This window comes from Anabrus simplex, chromosome 8 (genome assembly GCF_040414725.1).
Source record: "Anabrus simplex isolate iqAnaSimp1 chromosome 8, ASM4041472v1, whole genome shotgun sequence".
Taxonomy (NCBI): domain Eukaryota; kingdom Metazoa; phylum Arthropoda; class Insecta; order Orthoptera; family Tettigoniidae; genus Anabrus; species Anabrus simplex.
The window spans coordinates 145531506-145552887 of NC_090272.1; the positions used below are offsets into that span (position 1 = coordinate 145531506).

The window sequence follows — 21382 nt, forward strand, 5'->3', positions numbered from 1 at the left end:
GAATTATGTATGGCCCCATTGAGCACTGATAGTAGATTCTTGTCGCTACGTTAACTTAACATTTTGGCGTACGTTTTTGAGTTGTTCGTACCGTACGTAAAACAACGGCTGATCCTCGCTCTAGCTTCAGGAAATATTAAGGCGCCTTCATACCGTCTTGAAAGCCTGCCTTGATATAAGTTGTAAGGCTAAGGACTTCATCTGTACAGCTCCTTCCTGTTCATAAACCAATGTGTTCATGTGGGATATGATCCATAATTTTCTTATTGATTTGATTTAGAATCATTCTTTCCAGTAGTTTATAGCAAGCACTGAAGAGAGCTATAGAGCGATAGGATCTTCATTTCTTAAACTGTTACTCTGACTATAGAAAGTCCTAAACTGATCAATTTCCATCCAACAACACTGGCGACACACAACGCTGCACCTGCGTAGCAGCAGGTTTTGACCACCTGCTGCCAACGTTGTTCAGTTGAGCACCGTGTGTGCGCCGTGTAAGACCTGTTTGACACAATGTGTGTTTAGTGCATTTGTTCTGAACTGCAAACTGGGCCATGAACGACCAAAAGATCAATGTACAGTTTTGTTTTAAGCTTGGCAAGACACCGAAAGGAACGCATGCGATGCTGGTTCGTGTCCTTGAAGTGTGTGTACGAGTGGTTTGCCCGTTTTCGAAGAGACCAGGAAAGTGTTTCTGACAACCCCCATAGCGGAAGACCGGCGACCGCCGTCAGTGATGAAAACATTGAGAAGGTGAGGATATTAATCACGAACGATCGGCGATTAACTGTGCGCATGATAGCGGATGAACTGCAGATTAACCATGAATCCATGTGACAAATCGTTACCCAGAAGTTAGGGAAGAGGAAAACATGTTCTCGTCTTGTGCCCCATCACTTGACGATCAGAAGCAGGCACATTTAGAGGTTTCACAGGGTTTTGTCAAAACGGTGGATGCGACACCAAATTTCTTGAACTGTATTGTCACTGAGGATAAAACCTGCTGTCACAGGTACGACCCTGAAACGAAACGGCAAAGCATGGAATGGCGTTCTCCAGGTTCGCCTCGTCGGAAAAAGGTCAGAGCCGAAAAGTTACGCATCAAAACGATTCTCATCACCTTTTTCGATAGTCAAGGTATTATTACAAGTAATGAAAATTATTTTTGGTCCGTATTAAAAGTATCATATAACGTATATAAGAAAATATTTATTTTTTTACCACCTATTCAATACAATGCATTGTAGGTATTATCCACAAGGAATTTCTACCAGAGGGAACAACGTTGAATGCTGCACGGTACAATGAAATTTTGACCCGTTCCATGAAACGTCTATGCAGGGTACGACCCCAGTACGCACAACAAGGTTCATGGTTTTTTGTCCGTAACAGCGCTCGCCCACACACAGCCAGTATTGTCAAACAGTTCATGGCAAAAAAGGTGGGGGGTGCAACTTGAACATTCCCCATACTCGCCAGATCTCAATCCTCCAGACTTCTTCCTACTCCAAAACTCGATTTGAAAGGAAAGAGATTTGACGATATTCCTGACATCCAATAAAACATGACAAGGCTTTTGAACACCATCCCAAAGGAAGCCTTCTTGCAAAAGTTTACAGGACATGTATTGCCGAACTCAGCAGTGCATAGTTACGGGAGGGGACTATTTCGAAGGACAGTAAGGTCACTGCCGTGCATTGTTCATCTACATTGATAGCACAGAACTATTCACCAAACTTTATTATCAGGTTGTATAACTACACTATGCCTGGTAAATTCAATGTTGTCCAACATAAAATGCCAAATATTAAACAAATTTCAAAATAATAATGAAAAGCAATAAATAACTGAACATATATGTTTCTGTTGGTTACAGAAGGTCCTAACTACACTGAATACAACAACCAATTTGAGTTAAAATATATCTAAATTCAACAGTTTTTAAAAAAATCCAAGATGAACACTGAGAATGCATTAAAAATTCCTATGCATCTTGGTACAAAATCGCTTAATCAAAAATGGTCCACACTGGTTAATCAATGGCTGTCCAAAAATGCAGGTAGCCTATATCAGGACACAACAAATCCCAGCCGCCAGGTCGCCATGGTGCCTAAAATTATTTCTTTGGCGCCTTCTTTTTCGAGCTGAGTATAATCTCCTCATTTATATATTTGATTTCCAGTTTGGTGTCGCTGAACTATTCCAAAACACATGTAATAATACACAATCCCCTGACACTCCATACAATTTATCAAACTCGGTTGAACAAGAGATTGAGGTTAGGTAACGCAGGGATGTTGGTAAGTATGAGCTATTCCGGCTTTGACATTAACGTTATTACCATTTTGAATTACAACCGAGGCCATACTATGTAAACAATATAAGAAAAATTAATAATGTTACTTGCTTTACGCCCCACTAACTACTTATACAGTTTATGGAGATTTAAAAAAATTAGTATTACACACGAACGCTTGGGTGTCGAAAAACCTCTCGTAAAGGAAGTATTACATAGAAATAGAAATTATTCAAATATACTTCTTATGTACACGACACGGACAATATACTGCAATGCTCCTTTACTATTAAAATAGAATCTCTTGCTATTCAATTGATTACATTAATAGAACTGTTATTGTTAAGTGGAATAGAACGTACTCTAGCGGAATTTATTTCCGTATGTCGACAGCATAGGTGCTGATTTAGTTCAGTGTCCTGCTGTCTTCACATTTTGAGGTAATCTCTTGCAGTGTATAAAACTATAAAATCACAATACCTATTGCTATAAATACCAAGTTTTATTTTCCGGAATGACAGAAGTCAGTATGTTAACGATACGAGTACCAGAAAAATTAGCTGGCTCCTAGGTTTGAGTGCTGGTTCCTATAGTTCATTCCATGTTAAGAAAACAGTATTGCTCTTACGACAACAGGGTTACCATATCGAACAGTCATGGGAAAATGACAGTACACAAATTTGTCAAACTCAGTATTTAAGTTCAAGATAAAAAGCGGAAGAAACTAACAAATTACTTTTATGAAATAAAGGGGACGAGGGTTTGACAGGGGCTACTTTTGGTTTGTACGGAATCAGAGGTAAACTACGGCTCATAAAAAGGTCAATATTGAAGTGTAAGGCAAATTGGGGAAGAAAATAGAAAAAAAATATTTTTTATGGGCTCGGGGGGCGAGGGACGCATTTAATAGTACTTAATCAATTTCCCTACGCAACGCGGGTTACTACTGTGCTTACGTATCGCTCACAAAAACAATAGTAAAAATTAAATTGCACTTAAGAAAGAAAAGCTAAATAACATAACCAAGCACAAATAGAAGACACGGCAAATTTTTAATCAGTACAAGTTATGCCATGACGTATCGCTGCACACCACAACACCAAAATCTTCAGTAATACTTCTGTACTGTACGAAAATAATAAAATGATAGAACACACACACAAATACTATGCACAGAGTTTGTGATTTTTAGCATTTGCGATAAATGCGAAATATGCCGAAACTTTGTCAGTGTATGTGTCTTCATCTTATATGACCCGTACGGGTGGTTTTTAGCGATTTCGAATTCGCGATAAAATGCGAAATTGGTTCAAAATGCGAAATTATACAATTTATGCGAAATAGATGCAAAACTCTCAGTTTTATACGAAATAAACATATATTTTTAAAAACTATGCAGTTTTCTTAAAAATAAGATATACATGTTGTTATTTATTTCAGGAGAAATAATTATTACGGCGCCCATTGCGATCGTAAAGCGGTAACATGCTTTGACGGACACTTCCGTCTTGGTGCACGGAACATCTATAAGTTCATTATCGCAGTTAGCTGGTCGGAGAGATTTATTCTCTTTGTTTTGCAGCCTAACCGATTGATGTCAGGTGTTACCTGAAGCTATTTTCTCTGTGTAAATAGTAACTCTAAGCTGAAATACGGAAAATAAAAAGCACCTCATTTTGCCGCTCGTTGTAAACAATCGTGGCGGCATCTAAGCGCGGCATGGATGAGTTTATTCGTAACTGGCTTGAAAATAGTGATGTTGAAAGTGGAAAAGATTATCTGGAGAGTGAAAATACTTCTTCTTCAAATGACAGTGATGAAAGTGATTCCGATTTAAGTTCCGAGATGATTGTGCTAATTGAAACTACGTGACAAAACCAGAATGCAACAAGAGCGAGTGAGAAGTCTAGTTTTCCTTTTTTTTTTTTTTTGCTAGTTGTTTTACGTTGCACTGACACAGATAGGTCTCACGGCGATGATGGGAAGGAAAGGCCTAGGAATGGGAAGGAAGCGGCCGTGGCCTTAATTACGATACAGTCCCAGCATTTGCCTGGTGTGAAAATGGGAAACCACGGAAAATGATCTTCAGGGCTGCCGACAGTGGGGTTCGAACCCACTATCTCCTGGATGCAAGCTCACAGCTGCACGCTCCTAACCGCACGGCCAACTCACCCGTTGAGAAGTCTAGTAAAATGATACTTGGAATTATGATCTTGTTGACAATAAGCCTCTTTCTGTAACGTGTAAACCAGTTTTTGAAATTCACTCTATAGTGAGGAGGGGGTTGGGTGATAATCCGAAAGAAATGGACTTAGGGAATGAATTTATAACCCCACAGTTCTGCAATCACGTTACTAAGGAAACCAATACCTATGCCTCTACATTTCTTGCTAATTTATCTGCTTCCCTTGAAACCAGTAATACATTGGTTTCCTGTTACTATAGATGAGCTAAAAGCTCACTTTGCTTTGTGTATTCTTATGTAGCCTATGTGATTAATCAAATTTATGTTAAAGTGACGAAAAATAAATAGTATGTAAGGGAATATTTCCTTTCACAAGTAATGGCAGGCCAAAGGGTTAAATCATTCAATGTGTGGAATTTCTTTCACTGGCTAAAGAGCACTGCAAAGACCAGTCAATCAAACAGCAAATACACTTTCAAGCACCACGGTCATTCTCTTTGTGTGTTGACCCTTGATTTTAGTCGGTTATTCTTGACATTGGTGTTCAGTAATAGTTCTGTTTAAAAGTACGGTAGCGATTTATTTTATTGTTGTTAGCCATGGGTAGAAGCGAAGTGACGATCAAACAGCATGCCGAAAGTCACAAATCGGGACATTTTTATGTAAGGATACAGATGGCCTGCAATCAAAAACTTGAAGAAAAAAAAAGTTTTGCAAGCTTTCCTTGGCAGCACTTCTGTGTATTTGGGCCTCTACGGACAGTGTCGATGTAGAGTTTTTTTTAGCAAGTACAAAATAATTGTAACTGATAGGCGGTCTCAAATGAATGAGGACACCTTTTAAATAATTGGCATGTTGTACTTAAATCATCATTGAAATTCCTCTTCCTTGTAGGTGTGTTGTACTGTAATAAATATATACGTTCAAAATAGTATTTTTCACTTTGAAATTGTGTTTGTAAATTTGAAAATAAGCATATTCCTGTGTGTTCGTTAATACTTCTTGCAGTCTTATGTTGATGTTTGTCTTATTTTCCATAGTGAATTCAAAACTGCATGACAAGCAATGTGTGATTAAACAGTATGATTTTATTCCCAACTGTTGTGTGTGCAATTTAGCAAATTATGCCTATTTTTAACCAATTTGCTACAAAATGCTAAATTTGAGAAGTTTAGATGCTACAAAACGCTAAATTTGAAAATCAAAACGCTAAATCACTGATTTTTAAATGCTATAAACCACGAACTCTAACTATGGAATATACAACCAACTCTTGAAAAGAGCCCAACTTAGCACATTGGGGCAAAATGCTGGTAACCAGGAATGAGTTACCTGGAAAATTTATGATGTCCAATAACGGACGTTTTATATTGGTATGACAGTATATTACACCCAAGGTATGGAAACGTATAGATCTGTATAGATAATACAATACTCCTGCCACCTGGCACCAGAACCAGTAGGAGTTTCACCGGTGAACACGTGTTGTGGTTAACTGACATGCCGAAGTAGGCAGTAAATAGGCAACTGTTTCAACTGTGTTTCAAGGTTGTAATCTCGATGTGCAGTGATAGGCATTTGTCAAAATGGCGGCTTTGTTGATATGATCGAAGTGAAGTGTTTTGTTTGTGATACTGGGATTAAGGTTATGTGTGTGTTAATTTGTAAATAGATGTGAATAAATAACTGTACCAACTGACAGCACTTCACGTGCGTCTTTGTGGATACATTAACACCAATCTGACTGAAATGTAGACGCCCTACTCTGCTGCTGCCTCAAAACTCATAAAAATAAATTACTCTGGATTACAAACCCAGAATGAAGATGGATTAATAAGGCCCCCAATTGAGATCGATCTCCAACCCTGCACAGCCCCCACCGGGATTTCATCTTCCACAGAGTGTATGAGTCCCACTAAACAGAGTGTGCACTAGACATGAAAGAAATGGTTCTGTGATGCATTCTTGAGGCGTATGGCTTTCTCCATGCTGCGACTGTGGAGAAAAATTTCAGAAAATACAAACTTCAGATGAACGCGCAGAGCCATCTCCGAAACTATCAACAACCTTCTGAGAGTATCAACAACGGCTATTAAGTAATGTCAACAAGTACACATTCTAGTTTAGTTCACAATTTTCATCTGATAATTCATGTGGGTTTTTTTTTTTAACTTATTCATTATATTTTTTGTCATGCTTTTTCTTCCTCAATTTGTGTGTGGGTCTTAATTTGTACCATAAGCTAAATAAGTAATTAAATCCTGTATTCCAGCTGCTGACAATCCATCTGTTCTTGCTTTCTTATTTTTAATTGCTTTCTTTACCCCTCATTCCACCATGGGGTCTCTTTATGTTTCACTGTTTCAACCATTTTGTCACAAGCACTGTCTGCACAACTTAAAAATGCCTTCTTGAACATGTCCCATTCCACTTCCACTCTCTCCACCTCAGTTCCGGGTTAGTGTTGCTTCAATTTTTTTTAGAATTTTTCCTTTACTTGCAGAAGACAGGACAATAAAATCCAGGCCAATTAAATTAAATTTTTAAGAAGTATGATGGGAAAGACAAAAAGTAAGAAATTAAGACATCAGGAAGGAAATTGGAGTGGGAAAGTTTTATAACATAATGGACAGGGATAAACTTAAGATGGTTTTAACATGTTAAAACGATGGAAGAAGGAAGAATGTTGAAGGGAATGACAAGACCCCGATAAGACAAGGCAAAGCTAGTGGGAGACCCAGATTATTAAGGTGGTTGAAAACAATCAACAATATTATACTTAGAAGAAACACAGGATTGAAGCACAGTTAAGCAGGAACGATGGCAATTGGATAGAGGTGATGATGATACTTGCTGTTTAAAGGAACCTAACACCTAGGTCATCGGCCCCCAATGGTACAAAATGAGACAAAATGTTACAACTATTGTTAAACATCCAGAATCCTCCACTGACCAGATTCAAAAACATGAGGACGAAGAATGAATGGATGGATATGAAGTTAAAACAATCAGTGGATCCGACCGGCAATGCCCCACATTCCCATAATCTAGCGTTACATAACAGTATTACTGACCAAGGGACTGCATCTAAAGCACAATACTGAATCGATGATGCTTGTAGTCGAAACGGGTCCAAAATCCAGGTCATCGGCCCCTCATAATGGTACTTACCGCTACGAAAATAGAACCATGCTATTTGTCATGTTGTGGTACTAATCAAAAGTAGCATAGACTCACGGTATTCCACACATTATGGTACTAGTCACAGGTAATGAAATTCTCACATGTAACACAGACCTATGGTGTTTCGCACATTGTGGCACTATTTACAGGCAACGCAAACCTATGGCGTTCCTCACATAAGTGGACTAACCACAAGGACCCCCCACTATCCCAGGGTGTTCCTCACATAGTGGGTACTAAGCATAGGTAAGGCAGAACCATGGTGTCACTCATCCCATGGTTTTGCTCATATACGGGTACGAATCACAGGTACTGTAGAAGCTGGCAACATACTCTATTGCCACTAATCACAAACCTATTTGGTACCTAACATAGTGGTACTACGAGCAAAGTAAAAGCGACCCATGGTGTTGGTCGCCCATTTTAGTCACCTCTTACGACAGGCAGGGGATACCGTTGGTGTATTCTTCGTCTGCGTCCCCCACCTACAGGAGATTGTGTGTGTGGTCCGCGAGAGGTATTTTATTTCCATCCAGTCCGCCGGCAAGCTGGTTAGGACCCTCCCCCCCATCCGCCACCTGGCACACGCCACGTGAGAGTATCACCTCTCCCCCTGCTACGCCAGCGTAGTAGGTTCGTAGATTGGATAGAGGAACATTACAGAAGGATCCCATAATCATCCCTGGCTGCCGAGAGCTGGACAAGGGAATTATTGATCATGATTATGAATATATTTGCTTAATGTCTATTATAATAATAATGCTATTTGCTTTACGTCCCACTAACTACTTTTACGGTCTTCGGAGACGCCGAGGTGCCGGAATTTAGTCCCGCAGGAGTTCTTTTACGTGCCAGTAAATCTACCGACACGGGGCTGTCGTACTGGGGCCCCTTCAAATACCACCGGACTGAGCCAGGATCGAACCCTTAATGTCTATTACATTGCTACAAATTTGAAGGTACATCATGACTAATTATCACTATATTTTCCCTCCTTAAAAAAAAAAATCGGCACAACTACCAGCAACATAAGGAGTTTCCAGCATGAGATCATCAATGCACTGGAAGTTAATTGCATTGAGTTGTCACATTTGAAGACCCACTATTGCCACTAATTTTAGCATGGGATCAAATTCACATTCTTAAGAACAGAAGGATGAGCAACTGAATGTGCCACAGAAGCTAACAACCAAAATGAATTCTGCAAGAAAATTGCTCCAAGAAGGAAGTACGGAAATGAGTGGTGACATGGAATTGAAACCTAGGTTTTTAATAAGCAATCATGCAAAACATGAGGTTCTTTTGAAAGAAAGAAAAGTTTTAAAATAATATTTAAGGCCTAGTTCATGTGGATGGTGTTTGGAGGCAGGGAACAAAAAAGGGAATTGGAGGAATTGTATTCAGAGCCAAAACAATCAGTATATAGCAAAGTAAATTGGCAGCGGTTTGGACATATTAAAATGCAACAACACACAATTTTACACAGTAGCAAATGACGCTATATACAACATCCAATAGCGGAGTACCCAGAAGTCGATTCTGACAAGTACAGATATCAACAACACTGACGCGCGCACTATAACATACTCTCTCTTGAATTCCCCGCCTCACTCACACACTCTAGTCCAATGATCTGACTGACTGGCTGACTTGACAGCTCGATATTTATACTATTCGATCAGCCATCTAGAATGATAGACTTCTGGAAGGGTTCTTACAACACTCTAATGAAACACACTCGAAACATTGATCGACCAGCTAATCGGATGGGTACTCGAATGTTCTTTCGATATTTAAAAATGTACATGGAAATATCTACAACATTCGTAATGTCTCTACATGTATCTGGATAATAAAACCTTACTGTAAGTTCCCAGAACCCTTCAGATATACCAAATATAGTACAATAAGTCTAATATACAAACATTATGGAATTTTCTACAGCTTTCGACTCTATAGATTTTTAGGTTATACAATACGTATTTGAGGTTATACAATCTTATACTACATATTTACAGAGAAACCATATACTAGTCATGTTTAACACAAAATAAAAGATAATTTAGCATTAAATAAACTATAATTAAAATACATTAAACACAATAATTGAAGGTTTTACGTCAGTTACGATGTCGTACCTATGACAATCTGTTGCTCATATATCTCTCAAATTACATTTTGCATGTTTCATACAACCAAATAAATAAAGTAGTTCTAAATTTTGCCTTTGTCCCAACTCTATCTGTATCTGCAGCATCTCTTGGTTGGTCAAACTTTTCTATCTCTTTTGCAACCCAGATGTTTGTGTACTCCACTACTTGGCTCAACATCTTGTTCTACCACTTCCCAGACCTTGGTGGGGTTGAGGGTGCGAACTGTGTCGCACATGTGGACTTGACCTTGTTTTACGGCCGGATAACTTTCCTGACGCGAACCCAAGTGGAGGGACATATTCACTACTGCGCATTTTCTGTGGCAGTGCATAGTGTAATTTGTTGCGAGTGTATGAAGAGGAGAGTACTAGTACAAACACCCAGTCCCAAGGACAGAGGAATTAACAATACATGACTAAAATCCCTGACACCACTGCGAACTGAACCAGAGACCCTCAGAACAGAAGACCTCGAAAATGACCATTCAGCTAAGGAGCCGGACATTTGGTTTGTCTCATCTGGGAAAAATGCCAAGCCTCCATTGCAGATTTAAAAGGTCTTGCTTCATGTTTTGGTCCAGGCATGTGGGTCACTATGGCATAGCCACGGCCAACAATGTCTTGCCCATATTGTCACACAATCTCTTCCAACGTACTTGAGAATGCTTGTGTTACTGATTACCACTGGGTTACAATTTTCATCTTCAGATTCCTTAGAATTCTCTGGATCTGTATTATGGTCACTTTCTTCTAGAAGATCTTGAACATAATCTGGTTCTTTCTCACCTATCTTTCATAACTTGATTCACATTCTTCTTCATTATCAACAAAATGTTGCCTTAGAATTTCAACTTGGTTTTGAAACTGTTCATTTCACTGCTACTCCTCCTGAACACTTTCAAGAAGCTTAAGAATACGATCCTCTTCTTTGAGTCTTATTATCATTTAAAAACATTGAAAAAAATCATATATTGTGGAACGTAGCATAAGGAAGTGTGCACAATCAAAGGCACCACAGACAAGAAAAACTGCTCCAAGCAACTGATTAAAAAAGGCGTTGTTGGTGAATTGTGTCTGGTCAGTGTGTGTCTCGCATTGTCAGGAAGGAAATGGTGAAGGGAGGTGCCAGAACAAGAACGGTGCACATGGTGGCAAGCAAGCAAATTTGTGGTCAAATCCACACAGCACACATTCTCACGGGTTTAAGACTGGATGGCCTTCCTGATGCCACATAGCTGTTCAGGTGAAAATTTCAACCTGGGACAGACTGGCATTCAAACTTTGGTCATCTAGGTGGAAAACTAGCACCAAGGCCACTGCAATAATTCTTCTCTCCCCAATTAAACATATGTTGTATAGTGAAATACATCCCAAAATGCCATGTATTAAACTGCATTATTAAAAACATGAAAAAGATAGTGGAAACATTTATAGATTTGTGGTGCACGAATGAAAGTGAAACTGAACTTCCTCAGTAGAGACAAGATGCAATTACATTTTCCTTCATAATGACAATTTCTTTCCTAAATTTATACACTAAGTAAATAAGAAATGCCGTATTTTGTATTTTAATAAAAGCCACTTCACGACAAAAATCAGTGAAACTATGTCAACACCTATGCTAACAACATGTGCTCCAGAATTTTACTTGCAATATATACCTCCTACTATAAGTATTTTTTAACTCATTAACCCAAGGAGCAGTACTGCCATTTATTTACAGCAGTGTTGCGTGTGGCCCATGGGAGTACTGCCGTCTATTTACGTTCTCCAAGTCTGCGCCTGAACAGTACCGCCGACTATTCACGTTTCATGTCGAATGTTTGAAATTGTTTCCTGACATCGTACTGATGGGTTTTTAGAACAAAGCTGGGGGATATTGTACATGTTCAGCGAACTTTATTCCATGTTTTATCACATCTGGTATGTTCTGTGATGAAGTTCTGTCCTAGCATCCGTAGTTACATAACTTAACTTCTTACGCGATTATGCTACAAATTACAGCACCCAGGAACTGTTTTCTATTGTTGTTGCCTGTGAATGCATTGCATGACTATTCCATGACAACACACATTTTTCTTCTCCCTCATCTCTGGTTTCCATAGAAACACACACTCTGATATTTATGATAGTGATTGTATTGTGTCCGATGAGAGTGAAATTGTTTATTCCTCGAAAGACGACAACACGGAAATTGAGGACGAAGTGCAGAGCTCCGCTGTCGCAAAGAAGGCTAAGCTGTCAGTTGTTCAAACCGAAGGAAGAACGTGGAGTTCTGTAGCCAGGTTTCTTCCTATGCTTTCTGCTCATTTTGATCTATCAAATTCAAGGATTAGTGATAATCTTCATTTGAATGATAATGACAACAATTCAAGACTTCGAGTGTTGATTTTCAAAGAAGTTCTTGATCGTAATATTATGAGTTTGATAGTGTCAGAAATGAACAAGTACTACTTATTTGTTACGGAAAATACAGACGTAAAAGAAAAATCGAAGTTACATAAGTGGCAAGGCATAACCGTAGAGACTTATCTTTTCCTAGCAACTGTTTTGTTTATGGTCCATGTGAAGGCAAAAATGAATAATTATTGGTCAACAAATAAATTGTTCAAAACTCCGATGTTCGGTAAAGTGACCTCTCTTGACAATTTCTCCCTCCTTCTAAGGCTGCTTCACTTTTTTGACAACAATCTACAACCCCCAGAAGACAGACTTGACAAAATTAGGCCTATAATAAACTATTTCAAAGAGAAATTCCTATCTGTATTCTATCCCTTCGAAAATATCTGTATTGATGAGAGCCTAGTTGCTTGGAAAGGTCGCCTAAAGTAGAAACGGTACATTCCATAAAAGCAACACAGATTTGGTATAAAGATGTTTATACTTTGCGACTGTGAAACTGGGTTTATCCTTGATTTTATAGTTTATACTGGAAAGGATACGGACATTGTACACGATGCTGAACTCGAGTGACTGGGTCATTACCATACCCTAAAGATATTTTGGTAGGTGACACTTGTAAAATCAAGTCAGTGTGTTGTAAAGGTTACAAACTCAATCACATATAGACAGTAGGCCTAATTATATTTTTGTCAATTTTACTATTCCTTTCATTATTTTGAGAAAAATATTGTCTACGCCATTGATTTCAATTAAATTGAAGGTGTCAGTTATGTACCTCTGTGTAAATCATGTGAATTTATTAAGAGAAAAGTTAGAATCAAAAAACATGAAATTAAAAATTCAAAATTTTTAAGGAAAAACTCACTCCTGGTGGCCTGGGTGTCACGAAAACTCACTCATCAAAAGATTAATACTAACTCTACTTGTTTCTAGGGCAATATTTATTTTACTGTTTGTATCTTCTTATTCAGCCTTCTATTTTGACATATATTACACTTGCTACAACTCCAACAACTCCCAGGCATCACTTACCTGAGAAGATTTAATATCTATTGTGAAGACTGCTTTATTTGGATTCATAGCTGTGATAGGGTAACTGCTGCTTGCTCCCACTGCACTTATGAAACTGCTACTGAATGACCAAGCTGAGTCACTAATTCCTTGCAGAGACTTGATATTGGAACCATCATTTGCTGGTTGTATTGGCCTAGCAGAAGGTACATCTGGGAAACGACCAGTAGGGAAAGATCCTCGGGTGCGACCAGCAGAAAAGCTGCAGGTATTTAGACCATCTCCTAGAAATTAAATTTTATTTTAATATTTCTACTATAAAAATTCAACCTTCAACTTATTATTTTACTTCAATTAAACACATTATTTTATTTACAACTGATATAGGAGTTCCAGTGCCAACCATATGTTGAGATAGGCAGAACAGAAGATAAATAATCAAAAATCAGTCTTTTAGAGTGGTTGTCTTCTTAAAGAGAATATCATCATCATCATACCATCATTATACATTGTCATATTCTGCGTGATGACGACATTGTGTAAGACACAAAATCTATCCAACCATCAATTCCTTGCAAAGACATTAATTACATCTGGCTTGTTTGTTTGAGATCTCTATTTATCACTCTCCTTTATTACAGAAATTCATTCTTACAGCAAAACGAACCCACTTTTCCTCATACACACACACTCACCATGATTGCGCTCACTGCTCTCCTGTAACAATGAGAATGAGACATTCCAAGAACAGTGCAAGTAAGGGTGTACAAAGATCTACAACACTGCACTGTAAATAATTTTCGCAGTTTTCTGGTCATCTGAAAGAGGATGTTTTGCTGATATATAACAAAATTCCATGGTCATTGGTCACCTTATAAAAGAGGATGAAATTATATTGGTCTTATGAGAATATAAATCAGTACTGGATAAAAAGAGGTCAGGAATAGAGGTCGTTGGCTTCAAGGGGTGGAGATTGGGAGAAATTCACTGTATCTTACATTAAACCACACAGATTCAAGACAATCTATAAGCCAGATGGTCTCTTATATTTTTAAGTCTGGACTGCAGAATTTTAAGTCAAAAAGTATAATAATTATTACAATAATTATGACCATGATTATATATGATGGGAGACACTGCATTTTGTAAAACAGAAAACTGATATATAAACATTTTTATCAGTAAAGAAACAGTCAAAGTTAACATTCAGATTATTTAAAAACTGTTTCTATACTGAAAAAGAGATGTCTAGACAATTGGTGAGAAGAAGAATAAGAAGACACCAGTCAAACAACACCAAAATGCCAGAATTTTACCCTCAAAGTCTCCCTCAACATGCATTTCAATCTAATAATAATATTTTCTCCCAAAAGTCCAATCCCTCATCCACGTCGTGGGAGATGGGGAAAGTACAGTGGGGATTATATGGCTTATGACCATTACGGTATCTGGAAGGGCCTACAGTAACCCTGAAAAGTGACAGCTAACAGGGCTCTGATGAAGATGCCATGTTAGACGCAGCTGGCCAAAGATGAATTAACCCTCTTGGAGCCAGGAGTCGATCTAGTCGGCTGTTCACCATCAGGTGAAAGAGGCCAGATCTCTGCCTCCACTCTACTGCTGTGAAGTGCCAGGCCAATTTTTGTGGAAATACTTATATTTTAAAATTTGTGTATATCTACCAGTGTATGGCAAATATGACAAGAAATTTTCTACGTGTGGATTACACAGTACAAAAAAATTATTCTGAGTTATTGATAATTGATATTATAGTTTTTATTTTCAGGAAAGAACATTTTTGGTCACAGTATCTGTTTGAAAAGAAAAACATTTGCAATAAAACAGAATATATGTAATTGAAAAACATTTGGCGCTACAGCCATGGGCCTTGAGCTACCAAGTGACCGCTGCTCAGTCCAAAGACCTGCAGTTTACGAGGTGATGGTCAGCGAGACTAATCCTCTCGGTCCCTATTCTTGGTTTTCTAGACCAGGGTTGGTATCTCACCCTCAGATAGCTCCTGGATTGTAATCACTTAGGCTGAGTTAACCTTGAACCAACCCTCAGGTCCCGGTAAAAATCCTTGACCTGCCCAGGAATTGAACCGGAGGCCTCCAGGTGAGAGGCAGGCACGCTACTCCTGGCGCACGGAGATTGGCATTTACATGATGATAGAAAATTTATTTCTGAACATAATTCTGCAAAGTAATTACTCTGAGCGAGAAAATAAAAATACAAATTCAAGTATATATCACAAGTAAAAAGAAGGAAAATGATAAGATAACTTATCACTATCAATAACAGAAACTATACAGACAATAAAAATAACTTTAAATATATTTATGAAAAGCTACACACTTAGTATGCAGGCCTTTATCGCTCTTGACACACATAGTTCACAACCTCTTCCTTTGTTGCGCAGAGCTACATACAATGCACCATCTTTCTAATTTACCTGGAAACAAAAATTTTTTTCTTGTGGCTTTACGTCGCACCGACACAGATAGGTCTTATGGTGACGATGGAATAGGAAAGGCCTAGGAGCTGGAAGGAAGCATCTTTAGCCTTAATTAAGGTACAGTCCCGGCATTTACCTGGTGTGAAAATGAGAAACCAAGGAAAGCCATCTTCAGGGCTGCCGACAGTGGGATTTGAACCCACTATCTCCCGGATGCAAGCTCACAGCCGCGCGCTCCTAACCGCACGGCCAACTCGCCCGGTGACAAGTTTTACGCCACATATACAAATATTCATTATTGTCTGTTCTCAAACCATTCAAGCAATCAGAGATTCAGTTATACTGGAGTAGAACTGGAGCCTAGTCATTTTCTTTCCATTACAGTTTTCTAAATAAACAAATAAGAATTTAATGCCATTCTCGAAATGATACTGAATGAAACTATTTTCCAGAATTTCTAAGTCCTGCACTGCACTGCACGCACACCTGGACTGAACTGAGGGACAGAGGAAACAAACAGCACTGGCGCCGTCTCAAGTCAAGCAGACCTGCCAACTGCAGGGGAGCCAAACTTGGAGAGTTGATGAATCACACACCACAAACTACAATAGTGTGTGTCACTTTGTACAGATTCTAGGACACATTAAAACTAGGGAGTGATTTTTCAAACACCCTGTATGATAGAAACAGCTACCAGCTTGAATCCTCTTACTAATATCAGCATCCAGTCAAGCATTCTCCATTAATTCATACCCCAGGTATGTGAACATCTCCATTACTTCCAGGGGCTTGTCTGCAAGTCTAATCTGACCTTTCCCTTGTTTCTCCCCTCTAGTCATAACAAGAGTTTTACTCTTTTCTACACTCGTTTTCGATCCACATTCTTCGATTTTCCCATTCACCACATCCAACTGTTCTTGAATCTTCTTCATGTCCTCTTCCCTCCAAATCAGAATTGTAAACAGGATTGGGGATAAAACATTTCCCTGTCTCAGCCCACTAGTTATTTTCAACCAACCAACTTGTCCTGCCAACTTGTGTTTGCACGCAACTACAACATTCCTTTTACACTGCCATGATCAATTTTATTAATCCCAATCCAATTCCTTTTTGCACCAGACTGTCCCAAACTTTAGTCCTGGGGACACTGTCTTATGCCTTTTCAATGTCAATTAAAGACATCACCATATCATTCCCGTACTCCAACTGCTTTTCCATTAGTTGTCTTTTAATGAAAATGGGCTCTATTGTTGACCTTCCACTTCTGAAACCAAACTGATTTTCCTGTATCTGATTTTCAACCCTCAACCTAATCCCACTTTCCAGTATCTTCTTTATCATCTTAGCAACATGGGATATTAGAGTAATTCCCCTGTAGTTCAATACTTTCTTACTGCCTTTCTTGAAAATCGGGATGATTATTCCTTTTTTGCCAATCCGCAGGTACCTCCTTATTCTCCCAGACAATCCTGAGAACTCTATATGTTCACTGCAGGCCTACAGCTCCAGCTGCTTTTATCATCTCCACTGAAATTTATCTATTCTAGCAGTTTTTCCATTCTTCATCTTTGTTACTGCCATTTCAATTTCATTCATTGTAATTTCTTCATGAACTAATTGCCTTTCCTGGTGGTCCATTGAATGACTGTCATCAGTTCTTATGTTCAGCAAATTCTGAAAATACTCTCTCCAACTATTTCTTATTTCTTCTGGCTTTGTTAATATTCCTGATACCACTGCATGCAACACAGTTTCTGTTAGGCACGTAAATGAGCGAATGATGTGGGTAGATTTGTCAGTTGGAGGAATTAGGACTAGAATTGTCTTCGTGTATTCACCATGTGAGGGTACAGATGAGGATGAAGTTGACAAGTTTTATGAAGCATTGAGTGACATCGTGGTCAGGGTCAACAGCGAGGATAGAATAGTGCTAATGGGCGATTTCAATGCGAGAGTTGGAAATAGAACTGAAGGATACGAAAGGGTGATTGGTAAATGTGGGAAAGATATGGAAGCTAATGGGAATGGAAGCGTTTGCTGGACATCTGTGCTAGTATGGGTTTAGCTGTTACGAATACATTCTTCAAGCATATGGTTATCCACCGCTACACATGGGAGGCTAGGGGTACCAGATCCATAATAGACTATATCTTAACAGACTTTGAATTCACGAAATCTGTTAGGAATGTACGAGTTTTTCGCAGATTTTTCGATGATACAGACCACTATCTGATCTGTAGTGAACCAAGTATCTCTCGGCCTAGGGTAGAGAAAGTGAAATCTGTCTGCAAACGAATAAGGGTAGAAAATCTCCAGGGCAAGGGAATTAGACAGAGGTACATGGATATAGAAAGTGAATGGGTGGCATACAGGGATGCTGTAGTAGAAACAGCAAAGGAATGCCTAGGAACAACTGTGTGTAAAGATGGGAAAAGGCGAATATCTTGGTGGAATGATGAAGTGAGAGCAGCCTGTAAACGTAGAAAGAAGGCTTATCAGAAATGGCTCCAAATAAGGCCGAGGCAGACAAGGATTTGTACGTAGATGAAAGAAACAGAGCGAAACAAATAGTTGTCCAATCCAAAAAGATGTCATGGGAAGATTTTGGTAATAATCTGGAAAGGCTACGTCAAGCAGCAGGGAAACCTTTCTGGACAGTAATAAAGAATCTTAGGAAGGGAGGGAAAAAGGAAATGAACAGTGTTTCGAGTAATTCACGTGAACTCATAATAGATCCCAGGGAATCACTGGAGAGGTGGAGGGAATATTTTGAACATCTTCTCAATGTAAAAGGAAATCATCATGGTGGTGTTGCAAACAGCCAAGCTCATGGGGAGGAGGAAAATGATGTTGGTGAAATTATGCTTGAGGAAGTGGAATGGATAGTAAATAAACTCCATTGTCATAAGGCAGCATGAATAGATTAAATTAGACCTGAAATGGTGAAGTATAGTGGGAAGGCAGGGATGAAATGGCTTCATAAGAGTAGTAAAATTAGCGTGGAGTGTTGGTAAGGTACCTTCTGATTGGACAAAAGCAGTAATTGCACCTATCTATAAGCAAGGGAACAGGAAGGATTGCAACAACTATCGAGGTATCTCACTGATTAGTATACCAGGCAAAGTATTCACTGGCATCTCGGAAGGGAGGGTGCGATCAGTCGTTGAGAGGAAGTTGGATGAAAACCAGAGTGGTTTCAGACCACAGAGAGGTTGTCAGGATCAGATTTTCAGTATGCGCCAGGTAATTGAAAAATGCTACGAGAGGAATAGGCAGTTGTGTTTATGTTTCATAGATCTAGAAAAAGCATATGACAGGGTACCGAGGGAAAAGATGTTCACTATACTGGGGGACACTGGAATTAAAGGTAGATTATTAAAATCGATCAAAAGCATTTATGTTGACAATTGGGCTTCAGTGAGAATTGATGGTAGAATGAGTTCTTGGTTCAGGGTACTTACAGGGGTTAGACAAGGCTGTAATCTTTCACCTTTGCTGTTTGTAGTTTACATGGATCATCTGCTGAAAGGTATAAAATGGCAGGGAGGGATTCAGTTAGGTGGAAATGTAGTAAGCAGTTTGGCCTATGCTGACGACTTAGTCTTAATGGCAGATTGTGCCGAAAGCCTGCAGTCTAATATCTAGGAACTTGAAAAGAGGTGCAATGAGTATGGTATGAAAATTAGCCTCTCGAAGACTAAACTGATGTCAGTAGGTAAGAAATTCAACAGAATTGAATGTCAGAGCTAGAACAGGTCGATTATTTCAAGTATTTAGGTTGTGTGTTCTTCCAGGATGGTAATACAGTAAATGAGATTGAGTCAAGGTGTAGTAAAGCTAATGCAGTGAGCTCGCAGTTGCGATCAGCAGTATTCTGTAAGAAGGAAGCCAGCTCCCAGACAAAACTATCTTTACATCGGTCTGTTTTCAGACCAACTTTGCTTTACGGGAGCAAAAGCTGGGTGGACTCAGGATATCTTATTCATAAGTTAGAAGTAACAGACATGAAAGTAGCAAGAATGATTGCTGGTACAAACAGGTGGGAACAATGGTAGGAGGGTACTCAGAATGAGGAGATAAAGGCTAATTTAGGAATGAACTCGATGGATGAAGCTGTACGCATAAACCGGTTTCAGTGGTGGGGTTATGTGAGGCGAATGGAGGAGGATAGGTTACCTAGGAGAATAATGGATTCTGCTATGGAGTGTAAGAGAAGTAGAGGGAGACCAAGACGACGATGGTTAGACTCGGTTTCTAACGATTTAAAGATAAGAGGTATAAAACTAAATGAGGCCACAACACTAGTTGCAAATCGAGGATTGTGGCAACGTTTAGTAAATTCTCAGAGGCTTGCAGACTGAACGCTGAAAGGCATAACAGTCTATAATGATAACGTATGTATGTATGTATGTATGTATGTATGTATGTATGTATGTATGTATGTAAGTATGTATGTTAATATTATGCTGCCTTCATCCTCCACAAATGGTGTTTACTTGACCTCTCTTTTTGCTTCTTAAGATACCATATAGTAATTTCTTGCTGCTGCTGCCCTATATATCATCTCTCAATTTCTGTGTGAATAAGGCCCAGCTTTTCCTCCTTTCTTCCTCCACTACTTCCTTGGTAAAATTCGTTGCCTCCACATATTTTTTTTCTACTCTCTTCGGTCTTAAGATGTTTTCCATGCTTTCCATGCCATTTTCTTTTCCTTCAATTTAATCTTTACCCTATCATTCCACCAGTGAGTCTCTTTGTCTTTCACATTTCCTGATGTTCTACCACATACTTTTTCTGCACATCCAACCAGTACTTCCTTAAATCTTTTCCACTCACCTTCAACGTTCCCCATCTCCGTCCTGGGTACCAAGGGTATTATTTCCCTTTGAAATTCTTCTTGTATGCTTTTCTCCTTGAACTTCCATACTTAATGGAGGTTTTTCAATCCCACTTTCAATTTTCCTATCACAACTCTATGATCTACACCAAAGGCTTCTTCAGGCATGGCTGTAACATCTAAAAGGTTCCGGTGTTCTTTCTTTATGATTACATAATCAATCATGGTCTTTGTTCGTCTGTCTCCCCAACCATACCTTGTAATCTACTGACTGTTCTTCCTAAACCAGGTGTTTCCAACAATCATTTGGTTCCTCATGCAAAAATCCACCAACAACTCACCTTCTGGATTTCAACAACTCGCCTTCTGGATTTACCACTCCTTATCCAAAGGGCCCTACAACATCTACCTTTCCTTGTCTTTCCATTCCTACTTGTGCATTTAGATCTCCCATCAGTAGCACTCCCTTATTTTCTATCTATCTCTCCACTTCCTCTAAAATGCCCTCTAGATGTTCATCTATGCAATCCGTTTGTGGGGCATACAACTGAAATAGATCTTTCATACCATTTTCAAACTGGAGTCTCGTCATCATCCTATCGCTACATTCATCTAAATAAAAGTACACCATCATGACATCTGCATCAATGCCCAACATATAAAAATTAGGTTTCCTCTTGGGTTGATAACCGTTTCTAGCAGTTGCAGGCACTTCTGTTCCTACTGGAGCTCTATGTGTACTTATAAGTACCACCTGATTTTTCTGAGATTTTTTTCTGTTTAGATTCCACTAGTAAAATTGACCCCTGTCTGAAATATTCATTACAAATTAATTTGAATGGCTTTTTCATAGCATA

The 21382-nt window shown here is 38.9% G+C and overlaps 1 protein-coding gene across 1 annotated transcript in view; it reads right to left on the bottom strand.

Annotated features, from left to right (window-relative positions):
- Pask (PAS kinase) overlaps positions 1-21382 on the bottom strand; it is a 453665-nt gene that overhangs the window by 428024 nt on the left and 4259 nt on the right. Inside the window, exon 3 of the mRNA XM_068229079.1 lies at positions 13252-13514. Coding sequence (XP_068085180.1) covers positions 13252-13514 — 263 coding nt within the window. The remainder of the gene's footprint in view (positions 1-13251; positions 13515-21382) is intronic.